The sequence below is a fragment of the Trichomycterus rosablanca genome, chromosome 4 (assembly GCF_030014385.1).
Source record: "Trichomycterus rosablanca isolate fTriRos1 chromosome 4, fTriRos1.hap1, whole genome shotgun sequence".
In the NCBI taxonomy this organism is placed as follows: Eukaryota; Metazoa; Chordata; class Actinopteri; order Siluriformes; family Trichomycteridae; genus Trichomycterus; species Trichomycterus rosablanca.
This window is the reverse complement of record NC_085991.1, coordinates 37,185,287-37,201,591: the sequence shown is the minus strand read 5'-3', so window position 1 is coordinate 37,201,591 and position 16,305 is coordinate 37,185,287. Positions and strand designations below refer to the sequence as shown.

Sequence of the window (16,305 nt, the reverse complement as noted above, 5' to 3'; positions counted from 1 at the left end):
AAAAAATTTGGGGCCCCCTCAACAAATTTCAACAAATGTTTAGTCAGGACTTCAATGAACGTTACAACACTTTAGACTGCCTAGCTCCAGCACCCGAACTACCTATTGGGTTTAATACTGGGGGCATACGGCGAGTCTGCAGAACGTCCGAACGCACATGTGTAAACCGGGTGGTGCATTCTGATTGTCTGAGCTGAATGTCACTCACATATCGCCGCTACAATATTGTAATATAATAATAACAACCTGGCGAGTGCAGCCAATGGGGCACCTGCCAACCCCATCTGGTAGTTACGCCCCTGGTTATGTTCCTTCTTTGTAATATGATGTTTTATTTTAAAATTTGAAAAGATGTTGTGTGTCCAAAACTAAGACAAACAGAAAGGGGGCAGTTTACACAGTTTACACATCATCACAGTTGTTAAAAAGCTAGGGACACTTGCAAATGAAAAGCACACACAGCATACACACTAAACACACCCACTGCAGGTTATCTAGCCCACACATACAATGTATTCAAATAAAGGCTTGCTGTCCGTGACACACAAAGAGAAGTGGGCTTGATTTAAATTGAACCAATTAGTGATCTAAATTCTGGAGTGATGAGCAATTTTCATGCACACACAGAGCAATGAGGGTAAAATGTCAAGCACAGTGTGGGTGTGTGTGTAAGCGAGACACACACACACACACACACACACACAGAAGCATACTGGTTGGAATCTATGCGGCTCATTATACTCCACTCTTCTAACTTTTGCCCTTACTAGTTTTGTGCAGAAGGTGGCAGTTAGCTTGAACTTACTCCAGAAAAGAGTCATAATATCATTCTTAAATCTAGCTTGTAACTCAGTAGATGGAAAGAACCATTGGCACTTTAGTAGATCTGTGCATAATCAGTGAAGGGTGCTTTGTTTTAGCTTTGTTCTTCTACAAGTGTGATGCAATTTATTTATTACACTCCACTGCCAGTTTAATAGGTTTATGCCCCATCTTTTGTACTCAATTGATATATATATTGAGTACAAAAGATGGAGCATGCATATATATATATATATATATATATACAGTGTATCACAAAAGTGAGTACACCCCTCACATTTCTGCAGATATTTAAGTATATCTTTTCATGGGACAACACTGACAAAATGACACTTTGACACAATGAAAAGTAGTCTGTGTGCAGCTTATATAACAGTGTAAATTTATTCTTCCCTCAAAATAACTCAATATACAGCCATTAATGTCTAAACCACCGGCAACAAAAGTGAGTACACCCCTTAGTGAAAGTTCCTGAAGTGTCAATATTTTGTGTGGCCACCATTATTTCCCAGAACTGCCTTAACTCTCCTGGGCATGGAGTTTACCAGAGCTTCACAGGTTGCCACTGGAATGCTTTTCCACTCCTCCATGACGACATCACGGAGCTGGCGGATATTCGAGACTTTGCGCTCCTCCACCTTCCGCTTGAGGATGCCCCAAAGATGTTCTATTGGGTTTAGGTCTGGAGACATGCTTGGCCAGTCCATCACCTTTACCCTCAGCTTCTTCAATAAAGCAGTGGTCGTCTTAGAGGCGTGTTTGGGGTCATTATCATGCTGGAACACTGCCCTGCGACCCAGTTTCCGGAGGGAGGGGATCATGCTCTGCTTCAGTATTTCACAGTACATATTGGAGTTCATGTGTCCCTCAATGAAATGTAACTCCCCAACACCTGCTGCACTCATGCAACCCCAGACCATGGCATTCCCACCACCATGCTTGACTGTAGGCATGACACACTTATCTTTGTACTTCTCACCTGATTGCCGCCACACATGCTTGAGACCATCTGAACCAAACAAATTAATCTTGGTCTCATCAGACCATAGGACATGGTTCCAGTAATCCATGTCCTTTGTTGACATGTCTTCAGCAAACTGTTTGCGGGCTTTCTTGTGTAGAGACTTCAGAAGAGGCTTCCTTCTGGGGTGACAGCCATGCAGACCAATTTGATGTAGTGTGCGGCGTATGGTCTGAGCACTGACAGGCTGACCCCCCACCTTTTCAATCTCTGCAGCAATGCTGACAGCACTCCTGCGCCTATCTTTCAAAGACAGCAGTTGGATGTGACGCTGAGCACGTGCACTCAGCTTCTTTGGACGACCAACGCGAGGTCTGTTCTGAGTGGACCCTGCTCTTTTAAAACGCTGGATGATCTTGGCCACTGTGCTGCAGCTCAGTTTCAGGGTGTTGGCAATCTTCTTGTAGCCTTGGCCATCTTCATGTAGCGCAACAATTCGTCTTTTAAGATCCTCAGAGAGTTCTTTGCCATGAGGTGCCATGTTGGAACTTTCAGTGACCAGTATGAGAGAGTGTGAGAGCTGTACTACTAAATTGAACACACCTGCTCCCTATGCACACCTGAGACCTAGTAACACTAATGAGTCACATGACATTTTGGAGAGAAAATGACAAGCAGTGCTCAATTTGGACATTTAGGGGTGTAGTCTCTTAGGGGTGTACTCACTTTTGTTGCCGGTGGTTTAGACATTAATGGCTGTATATTGAGTTATTTTGAGGCAAGAATAAATTTACACTGTTATATAAGCTGCACACAGACTACTTATCATTGTGTCAAAGTGTCATTTTGTCAGTGTTGTCCCATGAAAAGATATACTTAAATATCTGCAGAAATGTGAGGGGTGTACTCACTTTTGTGATACACTGTATATATGGTCAGGACCCCCACAGGACCACCGCAAAGCAGGTATTATTTAAGTGGTGGATCATTCTCAGCACTGCAGTGACACTGACATGGTGGTGGTGTGTTAGTGTGTGTTGTGTTGGTATGAGTGGATCAGACACAGCAGTGCTGCTGGACTTTTTAAATTTAGTGTCCACTCACTGTCCACTCTATTAGACACTCCTGCCTAGTTGGTCCACCTTGTAGATGTAAAGTGCTGTTGTTTGGGTTGGTCATTTCCTAGACCTTCATCAGTGGTCACAGGATGCTGCCCACATGGTGCTGTTGGCTGGGTATTTTTGGTTGGTGGACTATTCTCAGTCCAGCAGTGACAGTGAAGTGTTTAAAAACTCCATCAGCGCTGCTGTGTCTGATTCACTCATACCAGCACAACACACACTAACACACAACCACCATGTCAGTGTCACTGGACTACTGTCAGTAAGTGCTCCTATATGGTAAATGGAGCTGATAAAATGGACAGTGAGTGTAGAAACAAGGAGGTGGTTTTAATGTTATGGCTGATCAGTGTATATAGCCTTCTTTATTACATCCATCAGTAAAAAAAACTTCCTTTCCTAATGCATCACCATGTTGCCTCAGTACTAGGAGTGGATAATAAATCCTCTTTTTTATTGTATATACCATTTAAATGAAGATACAGTAGATATCATATCATATTAATTTTTGTAGACTCAGTAAGTAAATTTAACTTGTGTTCAGTTGGAGTTTTGTATGAATTAAGTCTCATATATAGAAACTGTACATAGAATTAGCCAGACAATTTATCACTGTGTTTTGTGACAATTTGCAGCACAGTTCTAATGTTCCTTCTTAATCAGAGATAGTGGAGCAATACTGTATCTCATATAAATGTCTGTCGCCTTTACCCATATCTTTCATGCATAAACATTTATGTAAGTGAGTAATGTGTTTTCTTGTGTTGTGTGCCTTGTGTCTTCAAAATTTTATTCCTGGTTCTGTCTAAGATCCTTGCTAAAAGATCCAAATGCAAGTACAATGAAGAATATGTTATCTATTTAATGTCACATATGGAGCTGTTTTAGATATTTGAATTCCAACTGCAATGTATAATACACAACATCACTGTGATGTGGAATTAAATTTATTAAACCTATACCTAAAATATGACGTTTGCCCTCATTGGGCAAAAAAGAGTAGCACATTAGGTAATTAAAATGTTAACATGTGCTATAAGTATTAATGCTGGTAATGTACAGGTCTGAATCTGCATTCTCTGTTGTTAGGTCAGCAAGTCTGTTTGTACAGTTAGCTGAAACAGGTGATTGATGACGGGAGAAAGGAAAATCAATATTAGGAGAGCTTGTGACTCACGTGACACATACAGGTTATACTAACTGAAACATTGTTTCATATATTACAATTAAATATTATGTATTAGCTCATATAAACTATGTTTTTGCTGTTTTCTGTATTATTTCAAAGAACTTGTAGACATTCTACTAAAAATCCTGGAGTGTGTAGGACAGTGTGTCAACGATTAGGCCAGAGGTTCCTGTACTACAGGCTGCATTGTGTATCAGTGTGTAAATCTTTCTAAATCTTTTTTATTATCTGTCTTCATTATCTGTAATCCAGCGCTCTAATTCTTCCACCATGCCCTTCATCTAACTATCAGCCTCAGTGACACATGTCCCTGTGGCATACATTTGTGCTGAGGTAAACATAACCCCACATACACACATTTTAAAGAAGAATGTCAAGCTCCTTTTTTATGTGGGTCTTCATGATCTTTTATCTTTGGTGCACACATCTGAATGTCACACATGGTGACAAAGTACAGTATCTGTGTGTGACTTTGTCAGATCACTGATTTCATAATTGTGATTAACACGATTAAATGTATTGCTAGAACAATGTACAGAAGAAAATGCTGCATTAACAATGTTAACAAAGCTGATTAGGATTTGATTTGGACAGATGTGAAGGGCTAATTAGGTATGAAGTATCAATCAGTTAATAATAAATGTTTATCCTACCAGTGGGTACACGGGTAAGTAGGGCTGGGCGATATATCGAGATTTTATAAAATATCGATATATTTTCATACGTGATATAAGATAAGGCAATATCGTCTATATCGATATAGATGTTGCGTTCCAATTAGATCCGACAGTTCGTCTTTCTCTTCTCCCAGTTTGTCTCTGCACATGTTCACCTGCCCCGCCTCTCTCCCTCACTGAACACAACTCGCCCCTCCCCACCGCCAATTCTTTCTGCCCTCAGAACACATTTCTGTAAGTAAAACTCCCATGATAGCATGGAGACGGTGGAGGAGCTGCTTAGTAAAAAGAATAATAATGGCTCATTTATTTGGAGATGGTTCGGATTCAAAGTGTCAGATGAGCAGCAGAATAATGTATTCTGTAGAGAATGCCGAAAACAAGTCCAGACAAAAGATTCCAGCTTCATGTACCTTTGGTCATTCATTTTTCACTTCAAATCCCAAAGTTGAAAAACAAGAAAACGAGTCGTTATTCGTTTCAAAAACCAATATTGGAAAACGGAAATACATACAAGCGCATGCACGTGTAAATCAAGCACAAGTGTTATAAACAGTAATAATAACGTAACGGTGCATCTCCTGTTGTTCTGACTCTTGTGTTTGTATATGTAATGTGCATGTATAGATATTTGCTATATCTGTAAAAAACATTATGGGGAGTGATTTCTGTACTGGATGTTGTACATGGTCATGTTAGTTTATACTGGATGATCGCCCGACGTCCGAGACGTCATTTATTTATTTATCTTCTATTATAGTATTTCTTGTTTTTGGCCAATAAACAACCAAAAATTATTAAAATTGCCCGAACGAACTCTGCAGTAAACAAGGAGCAAACAGCAATAAAACAACAAATAAAGCTGTTAAATAATAATAAAGTACATAAAGCAGAACGCTGATTAAAATGCATGAAATGTTGTAATAGTTACACAGTAACATTAACGATTAGTTCTGCCTGTATTACAGAACTGAGTTCTATACGGTAACAAATATTAATGTAAATGTTGTGGCGACATATACATAATGTATAAAGTCCAAACATGTGAGGGGGGTTTAACGAGAACGCTATATTTAATGTCACACAAGCGCAGTGCAAAACAACAGAAGAACACGAGCACAGACGGAAACGATAAATTCCGACACCTTCCCTACACACTCGCTCCCTGCGCTTTGGGGAAACGTTCGCGAAGGAACGTTGGGGGAACATTCGTGAATGATAGTTGAGGAAACGTTGAGGGGGAACATTGAGGGAACGTTCGTGTGGAAACATTGGGGGAATGTTCGTGGGGGAACATTCATGAATGAACGTTGAGGAAACGTTGAGGGGGAACGTTGAGGGAACGTTCGTGTGGAAACGTTGGGGGAACGTTAGTGGGGGAACGTTTAGGGATGTTCCCTAAATGTTCCCTCAACAATTCACCCAAATGTTCCCTCAACAATTCACCCAAATGTTCTCTCAACAATTCACCCAAATGTTCCCTCAACAATTCACCCAAATGTTCCCTCAACAATTCACCCAAATGTTCCCTCAACAATTCACCCAAACGTTCCCTCAACAATTCACCCAAATGTTCCCTCAACAATTCACCCAAACGTTTCCTCAACAATTCACCCAAACGTTCCCTCAACAATTCACCCAAACGTTCCCTCAACAATTCACCCAAACGTTCCCTCAACAATTCACCCAAACGTTTCCTCAACAATTTACCCAAACGTTCCCTCAACAATTCACCCAAACGTTTCCTCAACAATTTACCCAAACGTTCCCTCAACAATTCACCCAAACGTTCCCTCAACAATTCACCCAAACGTTCCCTCAACAATTCACCCAACCATTCCCAACAATCTAGCCAAAAATTCCCTCAACTGTTGAGAAAACGTTTGGGTGGATTTTTGAAAAAACGTTTACATTACACGACAGGAGATACCTTAGAAACAACTTTCTTTTTCTTAGAATAGCTCTTTTTTAAAGTAAAAATAGTTCTTGTGTGAAGCTTCCCCAGCATGAATTTTAATAAAAGTGACTGTAAAAAATGTGTAACATGTGTAACAGCTTTGTCTCAGAAGTGTCTTTTTGTTATTACCTTATGGGATAAAAAAATATCGAGATATACAGTGTATCACAAAAGTGAGTACACCCCTCAAATTTCTGCAAATATTTCATTATATCTTTTCATGGGACAACACTATAGACATGAAACTTGGATATAACTTAGAGTAGTCAGTGTACAGCTTGTATAGCAGTGTAGATTTACTGTCTTCTGAAAATAACTCAACACACAGCCATTAATGTCTAAATAGCTGGCAACATAAGTGAGTACACCCCACAGTGAACATGTCCAAATTGTGCCCAAATGTGTCGTTGTCCCTCCCTGGTGTCATGTGTCAAGGTCCCAGGTGTAAATGGGGAGCAGGGCTGTTAAATTTGGTGTTTTGGGTACAATTCTCTCATACTGGCCACTGGATATTCAACATGGCACCTCATGGCAAAGAACTCTCCACAAAGATGGCCTGGGCTATAAGAAGATTGCTAACACCCTGAAACTGAGCTACAGCATGGTGGCCAAGGTCATACAGCGGTTTTCCAGGACAGGTTCCAGGACAGGCTTCGCCAGGGTCGACCAAAGAAGTTGAGTCCACGTGTTCGGCGTCATATCCAGAGGTTGGCTTTAAAAAATAGACACATGAGTGCTGCCAGCATTGCTGCAGAGGTTGAAGACGTGGGAGGTCACCCTGTCAGTGCTCAGACCATACGCTGCACACTGCATCAACTCGGTCTGCATGGTCGTCATCCCAGAAGGAAGCTGACGCACAAGAAAGCCCGCAAACAGTTTGCTGAAGACAAGCAGTCCAAGAACATGGATTACTGGAATGCCCTGTGGTCTGACGAGACCAAGATAAACTTGTTTGGCTCAGATGGTGTCCGGCGCCCTGGTGAGAAGTACCAAGACAACTGTATCTTGCCTACAGTCAAGCATGGTGGTGGTAGCATCATGGTCTTGGGCTGCATGAGTGTTGCTGGCACTGGGGAGCTGCAGTTCATTGAGGGAAACATGAATTCCAACATGTACTGTGACATTCTGAAACAGAGCATGATCCCCTCCCTTCGAAAACTGGGCTTCATGGCAGTTTTCCAACAGGATAACGACCCCAAACACAACCTCCAAGATGACAACTGCCTTGCTGAGGAAGCTGAAGGTAAAGGGGATGGACTAAACCCAATTGAGCACCTGTGGCGCATCCTCAAGTGGAAGGTGGAGGAGTTCAAGGTGTCTAACATCCACCAGCTCCGTGATGTCATCATGGAGGAGTGGAAGAGGATTCCAGTAGCAACCTGTGCAGCTCTGGTGAATTCCATGCCCAGGAGGGTTAAGGCAGTGCTGGATAATAATGGTGGTCACACAAAAGATTGACACTTTGGGCACAATTTGGACATGTTCACTGTGGGGTGTACTCACTTATGTTGCCAGCTATTTAGACATTAATGGCTGTGTGTTGAGTTATTTTCAGAAGACAGTAAATCTACACTGTTATACAAGTTGTACACTGACTACTCTAAGTTATATCCAAGTTTTATTTCTATAGTGTTGTCCCATGAAAAGATATAATAAAATATTTGCAGAAATGTGAGGGGTGTACTCACTTTTGTGATACACTGTATATCGTATATCGCCGTTCAGCGAAAAAATATCGAGATATTATTTCTGATCCATATCGCCCAGCCCTACTGGTAAGGTAAGGCTGTACCATTCCCTTACCAAGCCATTCACTGACCACATTCAGCATTTAGCAAACGCATCTAGCAAAGCGACTTACAGTACTGTGACAGTATATTGTTTAAGCAATTGAGGGTTAAGGGCCTTGCTCAGTGACCCAACAGTGGCAACTTGGAAGTGGTAGGGCTTGAACCAGCGACCTTTTGATTTCTAGTCCAGTACCTTAACTGCTAGGCTACAACTGCCCTGTTTGGCTGTGGACGTTGTATTTATTGACTTATTTCACAGTGAATCTTTATTCTAAGCGCGCAATTTGACCCATTTTGGCCCTCTAGTCATTTCCAATCACCACTTCCCCTTCTTTTTTGGCTTTTTTCAGACTAGCACTCGCCCCCTCCGACACCTTTACTCCAGCTAGCAAAGCTGTTCCACTTCTCAAGGAAAACTCCTTTCCGACCTTAACTTACTCAGACACAACTCATTGTGTCTGTTGAGTGCCAGCCAGGCCAGAACCCCTACAGGTGGTCAATCATTTAGGTCCGTACCGTTCTTTTGGTGTACACCACACATGCCATGAAACACATGAAGTGTTTTCTGTTTCACAATTAATGTCAGGCAGGGCAGTTGTAGCCTAATGGTTAAGGTACTGGACTAACAATCAAAAGGTCGCTGGTTCAAGTCACACCACTGCCAGGTTGCTGCTGTTGGGCTTTTGAGCAAGGCCCTAAATTCTCAATTGCTTAGACAGTATGCTGTTACACTACTGTAGGTTGCTTTGGATAAAGGCGTCTGCTAAATCCCGAAAATATATATATGAATATTTGTTTATTTGGATGTGATGTTTCACAAGGTAATTTTAGAATGTTGAATTAATTAAGCCGACAAAATAAGCATATTTATATGACTGAACAACAGTTGCTTTGTATGGAGCCTGGCCACTGTTACTTTAAAGCTAGGCAATCTGCTGTAACCAGGGCTTTAAATGCCATCAGGAACTTTCCATGGTGCTGAAGTAGCAACTTCAGTTCCTCAAAGTCAGCATCCACTTCATTGCATAGATTTGATTGCAAGTACATAAATATTCTTGTCCATGCTTGTACTCTCAGCACAAACCCCCATCAACAAGCAGCAAGTTTGTTTACCGGCACAAACAGAGCGACTGATGGTATCAAAGTTGTCTTGGTGTATTTGTGTGTGTGTGTGTGTGTGTGTGTGTGTGTGTGTGTATACATCAGATAGAAAATATAGAATTATGTTTATTTATAAGGAATGTATAAATGTATGATGATATTGATACACAAAATGAACATCAATAAATATATGAAGGCCAGTACTGAAAGATTGCTAGAGTGTGTTTTTAAACATGTCAGGCCGAGGAAATGTCATGAATGTCAGACAGTGTGCATCCTGTCAGAAGCACTTAAGTCTGTCCTAGTTATATCGCCAAGGGTTCGAAGGACATGAGAGAGCTGAAGAAAATAAACAATAAAAGTGGTTGCTGGATTTTTACTTCATGTGGTGTATGTCACTATATAAATGACAGAGCTTTAGGCTTCACTGCTTTTAAACATATTGCTCTTTTTAGTAGTGTATAATTACACCAATAAAGCAAGCTATTTCTTTTTTTCTAAAGTAGGGAATCTATCATACTTAAAAAAAAACTTTCTGCATAGATGTAGAGAATAAAGGAATAAGAGAAGTTTTTTGTAATTAAAAAATAAAGAGAAGAGGAAGGGGGAGTGGAATAAATTGAGATATGACTGAAAGAAGGTGAGGGATGAAGCTGTTAAAGATGAACAGAACGGTTACAGATGAAAAAAGAGGAAAAAAGGAGAAGAAATCATTCTCACTTTAAACCTTAATGCATGACTGTGTTTTAAACAAATCTAAAATAAATTCAAGTAGGTTATGCTTATATAGAAAACCATAATATTTCATAGGCATATAAAACAAAATCTTTTGTCATAAGATAAGCCAACTCTGTGAGGAATGCTTATAAGGCATAGCCAGCAGTAAATTAAATAAATACTGACTGCAAAAGCAAAATCACCATAATTTAATGCTGAAACGTTCATATGTACTTCAAAATTGAATAACAACCATATCAAAATGTGCCCAGGTGTATCATTACTCATTATTTCTATTCCTAGTTTGATATCACTTTCTTCTATTTTGCACACCATCCAGGTCAGTGTTCCTTTCTGAAAATTTATACATATAAATAACACTTAATGTAAATAACACTTAATGTAAATAAGAACATTGTTTGTGTGTAAAGCAAATAACACACAAAGATACGTTCCAACAGAGTGCAGTTTAATGCCTGCTCACTCGGCAACTGCCGTAACAAGGTGCATCTTGATGACATCATTAACATGTGTCACTAATCTACAACTTATCTGCAACAGCCATTCAGAAATTAAAACACACTGATCTACTTTTAGCATTTTAAAAAATCATCTACTACTGTCACATCTAAAAACACTGTTTAAACACAATAAAAATAATCTACTACTGTCACATCTAAAAACACTTTAAACACAATAAAAATAATCTACTACTGTCACATCTAAAAACACTGTTTAAACACAATAAAAATAATCTACTACTGTCACATCTAAAAACACTGTTTAAACACAGTAAAAATCATCTACTGTCACATCTAAAAACACTTTAAACACAATAAAAATCATCTACTACTGTCACATCTAAAAACACTGTTTAAACACAATAAAAATAATCTACTACTGTCACATCTAAAAACACTGTTTAAACACAGTAAAAATAATCTACTACTGTCACATCTAAAAACACTGTTTAAACACAATAAAAATCATCTACTACTGTCACATCTAAAAACACTGTTTAAACACAGTAAATATAATCTACTACTGTCACATCTAAAAACACTGTTTAAACACAATAAAAATCATCTACTACTGTCACATCTAAAAACACTGTTTAAACACAATAAAAATCATCTACTACTGTCACATCTAAAAACACTGTTTAAACACAGTAAAAATCATCTACTACTGTCACATCTAAAAACACTGTTTAAACACAGTAAAAATAATCTACTACTCACATCTAAAAACACTGTTTAAACACAGTAAAAATCATCTACTACTGTCACATCTAAAAACACTGTTTAAACACAATAAAAATCATCTACTACTGTCACATCTAAAAACACTGTTTAAACACAATAAAAATCATCTACTACTGTCACATCTAAAAACACTGTTTAAACACAGTAAAAATAATCTACTACTCACATCTAAAAACACTGTTTAAACACAGTAAAAATAATCTACTACTGTCACATCTAAAAACACTGTTTAAACACAGTAAAAATCATCTACTACTGTCACATCTAAAAACACTGTTTAAACACAGTAAAAATCATCTACTACTGTCACATCTAAAAACACTTTAAAAACAATAAAAATAATCTACTACTGTCACATCTAAAAACACTGTTTAAACACAGTAAAAATCATCTACTACTGTCACATCTAAAAACACTGTTTAAACACAATAAAAATCATCTACTACTGTCACATCTAAAAACACTGTTTAAACACAATAAAAATAATCTACTACTGTCACATCTAAAAACACTTTAAAAACAATAAAAATCATCTACTACTGTCACATCTAAAAACACTGTTTAAACACAATAAAAATCATCTACTACTGTCACATCTAAAAACACTGTTTAAACACAATAAAAATCGACACAGAAATGATCCAGACCACTCCGCCTAGGGATCGAACCCTGGACCTTCTTGTTGTGAGGCCACAGTGCTACCCACCGAGCCGGCTGTCTAAAGTATTCAGTATGAAATAGTAGGCTGCCTAAATTATACCATATAAGCTGTATATACTGTATAGTATTCTACCCACCCCATTTCCAGAATAGTTGGAACACTTTCTAAAAATGCAATAAAATAAAAAAACTAATTTGTTAAATTGCTTGAATTTTATTTAACTGATAAAAGTACAAAGAAAGTGTTTTTGCTGACAAACCTGAATTGTATTTAAAACCATATAATGTATTTTGACTATTTTCCTCTCCATTTCCAGAACATAGGTTGGCATTTCGACAAAATTTTAACCCAGTAAGGATGAACTAACATAATATTGGATCATTTTTACAAGTCAAGTCAAGTCAAATTTATTTATATAGTACTCGTCTCATCCAGCAGGAGCAGCATTGTGGGAATGGCAGTCTTGACTTTATTCCTTAACCTCGGGTGGGTAAACAGGTTCCCATCAGAAGGACCTCGGGGTAAAACAACAGAAACTGTAGTTAAAAATGTAAAATGTGAGTTGAGAAAAATATCAGTTTTACAGTAATGTAGCTTTTCATCATTCATCATTTTTTAATTGTACATTATTCCCAAAAGCTTCCTTCTAATGTTTATTTATAGTTTTACCTACAAACACTATTTCCTAAAATGTTGGGACACTTTGTAAAATGCTTATTTCGGAAGGACAGAAAGGCAGTGGAAACGTGCTGTGGTCAGATAAAGCTATGCTTCAGCTTGTTTTTGAGAAAAATGAACGTTGAGGTCTTCATGTCATGTTTTCACTGACAAACTGAATTGTATTTTGAACCATAGAATGTATTCTGACCTTTTGTATTTTCTTCTTCATTTCTTCAGAACACGCAGAGAGGACCTTCTCAGTCACTCTGACCTGTCGTGGACCATGCATCCCTCCTGGCAAACATCATATTTCTTCCTCCCTCTTCTTTTTCTCATCTCTTTTTCTATTCCCTCCAATGCAAGCTCCCATGACATAGATTCCCTTAATGGCAGCTGTTCTCAGGGTGATGTCTGCACTGAGGGTGTAATCCTACCAGTATGGAACCCTCAAAATCCTTCTGTGGGGGACAAGGTGGCTCGTGCCATTGTCTACTTTGTGGCATTGGTGTACATGTTTCTGGGGATGTCGATCATTGCGGATCGATTCATGTCCTCTATCGAGGTGATCACCTCCCAAGAAAAGGAGATCACCATAAAGAGGCCAAATGGTGAGACCACCACAGCTACGGTGCGCATCTGGAATGAAACTGTGTCCAATCTGACCCTCATGGCCCTTGGCTCCTCAGCACCTGAAATCCTCCTCTCGGTTATTGAGGTCTGTGGACACCAGTTTGAGGCTGGAGACCTTGGCCCAAGTACCATTGTGGGCAGTGCTGCGTTTAACATGTTTGTCATCATTGGAATCTGTGTTCACGTGGTGCCTGATGGAGAGACCCGGAGGGTGAAGCACCTGCGAGTCTTCTTTGTAACAGCAGCATGGAGTGTTTTTGCCTATGTGTGGCTTTATGTCATTCTCTGCTTGTCATCCCCTGGTGAGGTAGAGGTCTGGGAGGCTGTGCTTACCTTCCTTTTTTTCCCAGTTTGTGTGGTACAGGCGTGGGTGGCTGACCGACGCCTATTCATTTACAAGTACGGCCGCAAGAGGTACCGTGCAGATAAGAGCCGTGGCATTGTTGTGGAGACAGAGGGAGGGGATGAGGGGGTAAAGGAGACAGCCTTCACCAAGATGGACATCCTTGAGCTGGATGGAATGGCAGCTCATTTGGATGGCATGCTGGGAGGAGAGGATGGACTTGGAGGAAGGGATCAAGAGGATGAGGCTAGGAGAGACATGGCCAGAACGCTGAAAGAGCTCAAGCAGAGACACCCAGATAAAGACATGGAGCAACTCATAGAGATGGCCAACTACCAGGTATGGTTAGGTTAATAAAGGTCAATTAGCATAGGGATGCGTTTTGATGAAATATAACCCTGTAAGGATAAATTAACTTAATATTAGGTCATTTTAACACTAAGGTGGCTGTTTGGTATAGAAATGCTTAGAAATGTAGTTTTGTTATCACAAAAATGTATTTAACAGGACTTTTACTGGGATTTTAAAGATTAGTTGATGTCAATGATGGTGCTGTAACACCAGTGTAATAAAACCAGTGACAATTTCTTATAAAACTTTGAGAACTTTCAGATTATTTTTCATTAAGGTCAATTATCACACACATTGTGTGAATGAACCTTTTACAGTATGGGCCGATCTTTACTTTTTAAAATGTACTTCTACAGTCAAGTGGGGAAGTCAGCACACCCCTTTCACCTTCTCCATGTTTTATTACGTTACAGACTCATTTTATAATAGATCGAGTTCTTTTTTTGCTTCAAACATCTACACACAATCACCAATAATTACAAAGTGAAAACAGTGTTTAGAAAATGTTATTTTATTTTACTGACAAAAATCCTTTATTTAGAGGTTACATACACCGATCATACATAACATTATGACCACCTCCTTGTTTCTACACTCACTGTCCATTTTATCAGCTCAACTTACCATATAGAAGCACTTTGTAGTTCTACAATTACTGACTGTAGTCCATCTGTTTCTCTACATACTTTTTTAGCCTGCTTCCACTCTGTTCTTCAATGGTCAGGACCCCCACAGGACCACTACAGAGTAGGTATTATTTGGGTGGTGGATCATTCAGAGCACTGCAGTGACACTGACGTGGTGGTGTGTTAGTGTGTGTTGTGCTGGTAAGAGTGGATCAGACACAGCAGCGCTGCTGGAGTTTTAAATACCGTGTCCACTCACTGTCCACTCTATTAGACACTCCTACCTAGTTGGTTCACCTTGTAGATGTAAAGTCAGAGACGATCGCTCATCTATTGCTGCTGTTTGAGTTGGTCATCTTCATTCTTCTAGACCTTCATGAGTGGTCACAGGACCCTGCCCACGTGGCGCTGTTGGCTGGATAATTTTGGTTGGTGGACTATTGTCAGTCCAGCAGGATTCATGTATTTACTGTCTTAGCTAATAAAAGCTATCTATACTAGAATATGTAAACAGCTTGCAAGCAAATAGTATTGGATATATTCAAGATTCAAGAGCCTAATCTTTGGTTGTCTTTCAAAAGATCAGTAAATATGTTTTTGGCTACAAACACTTACAAATGTCAGTAGTTTCTGTCAAATTCCATAGTAAATAAATTTTTGACCCATGTTGTGCATTAGAAGGGTAGTGATACAAAAATGATTTTTATTAAAAAAGTAAAAAATATAAAACTGAAATAAGGATTTGTGATGATCAAAAACAAGTTAATTGAGGAATTCATGAAAGCTTGAATGATGAAATTAATTTTTGCAAAGACATAGAAAATAAAAACTCAGTTGGGTCACTTTTGACGCAGGTTGTGCATCAAAGGGTTAAACTCCATCAGCACTGCTGTGTCATATCCACTCATACCAGCACAACACACACTAACACACCACCACCATATCAGTGTCGCTGCAGTGCTGAGAATGATCCACCACCCAAATAATACCTACTCTGCAATGGTCCTGTGGGGGTCCTGACCATTGAAGAACAGGGTGAAAGCAGGCTAAAAAAGCATGCAGAGAAACAGATGGACTACAGTCAGTAATTGTAGAAGTACAAAGTGCTTCTATATGGTAAGTTGAGCTGATAAAATGGACAGTGAGTGTAGAAACAAGGAGGTGGTCATAATGTTATGTATGATCAGTGTATGTAACCCCTAAATAAAGGATTTTTGTCAGTAAAATAAAATAACATATTTTCTAAACACTGTTTTCACTTTGTAATTATTGGTGATTGTGTGTAGATGTTTGAAGCAATAAAGTTATATTATAGAATGAGTCTGTAACGTAATAAAACAGGGAGAAGGTGAAAGGGGTGTGCAGACTTTCCCAGCCCTGATTAACAAGGTTTTTTATATTTAATATGTAAAACCTTCATAACATCTGCAAAAA

The 16,305-nt window shown here is 39.1% G+C and overlaps 1 protein-coding gene across 7 annotated transcripts in view; it reads left to right on the top strand.

The window, feature by feature from the left end:
• The window catches only part of slc8a4b (solute carrier family 8 member 4b), a 112,556-nt gene that overhangs the window by 44,130 nt on the left and 52,121 nt on the right, over positions 1-16,305 (top strand). For 6 of the 7 annotated variants that reach the window (XM_062994243.1, XM_062994242.1, XM_062994240.1 and 3 more), the window contains exon 1: positions 13,430-14,233. In XM_062994243.1, coding sequence (XP_062850313.1) covers positions 13,433-14,233 — 801 coding nt within the window. In that variant the 5' untranslated portion in view covers positions 13,430-13,432. Of the gene's footprint in view, positions 1-13,158; positions 14,234-16,305 lie in introns of those variants that run through there. The other variant, XM_062994236.1, reaches the window with a different exon arrangement.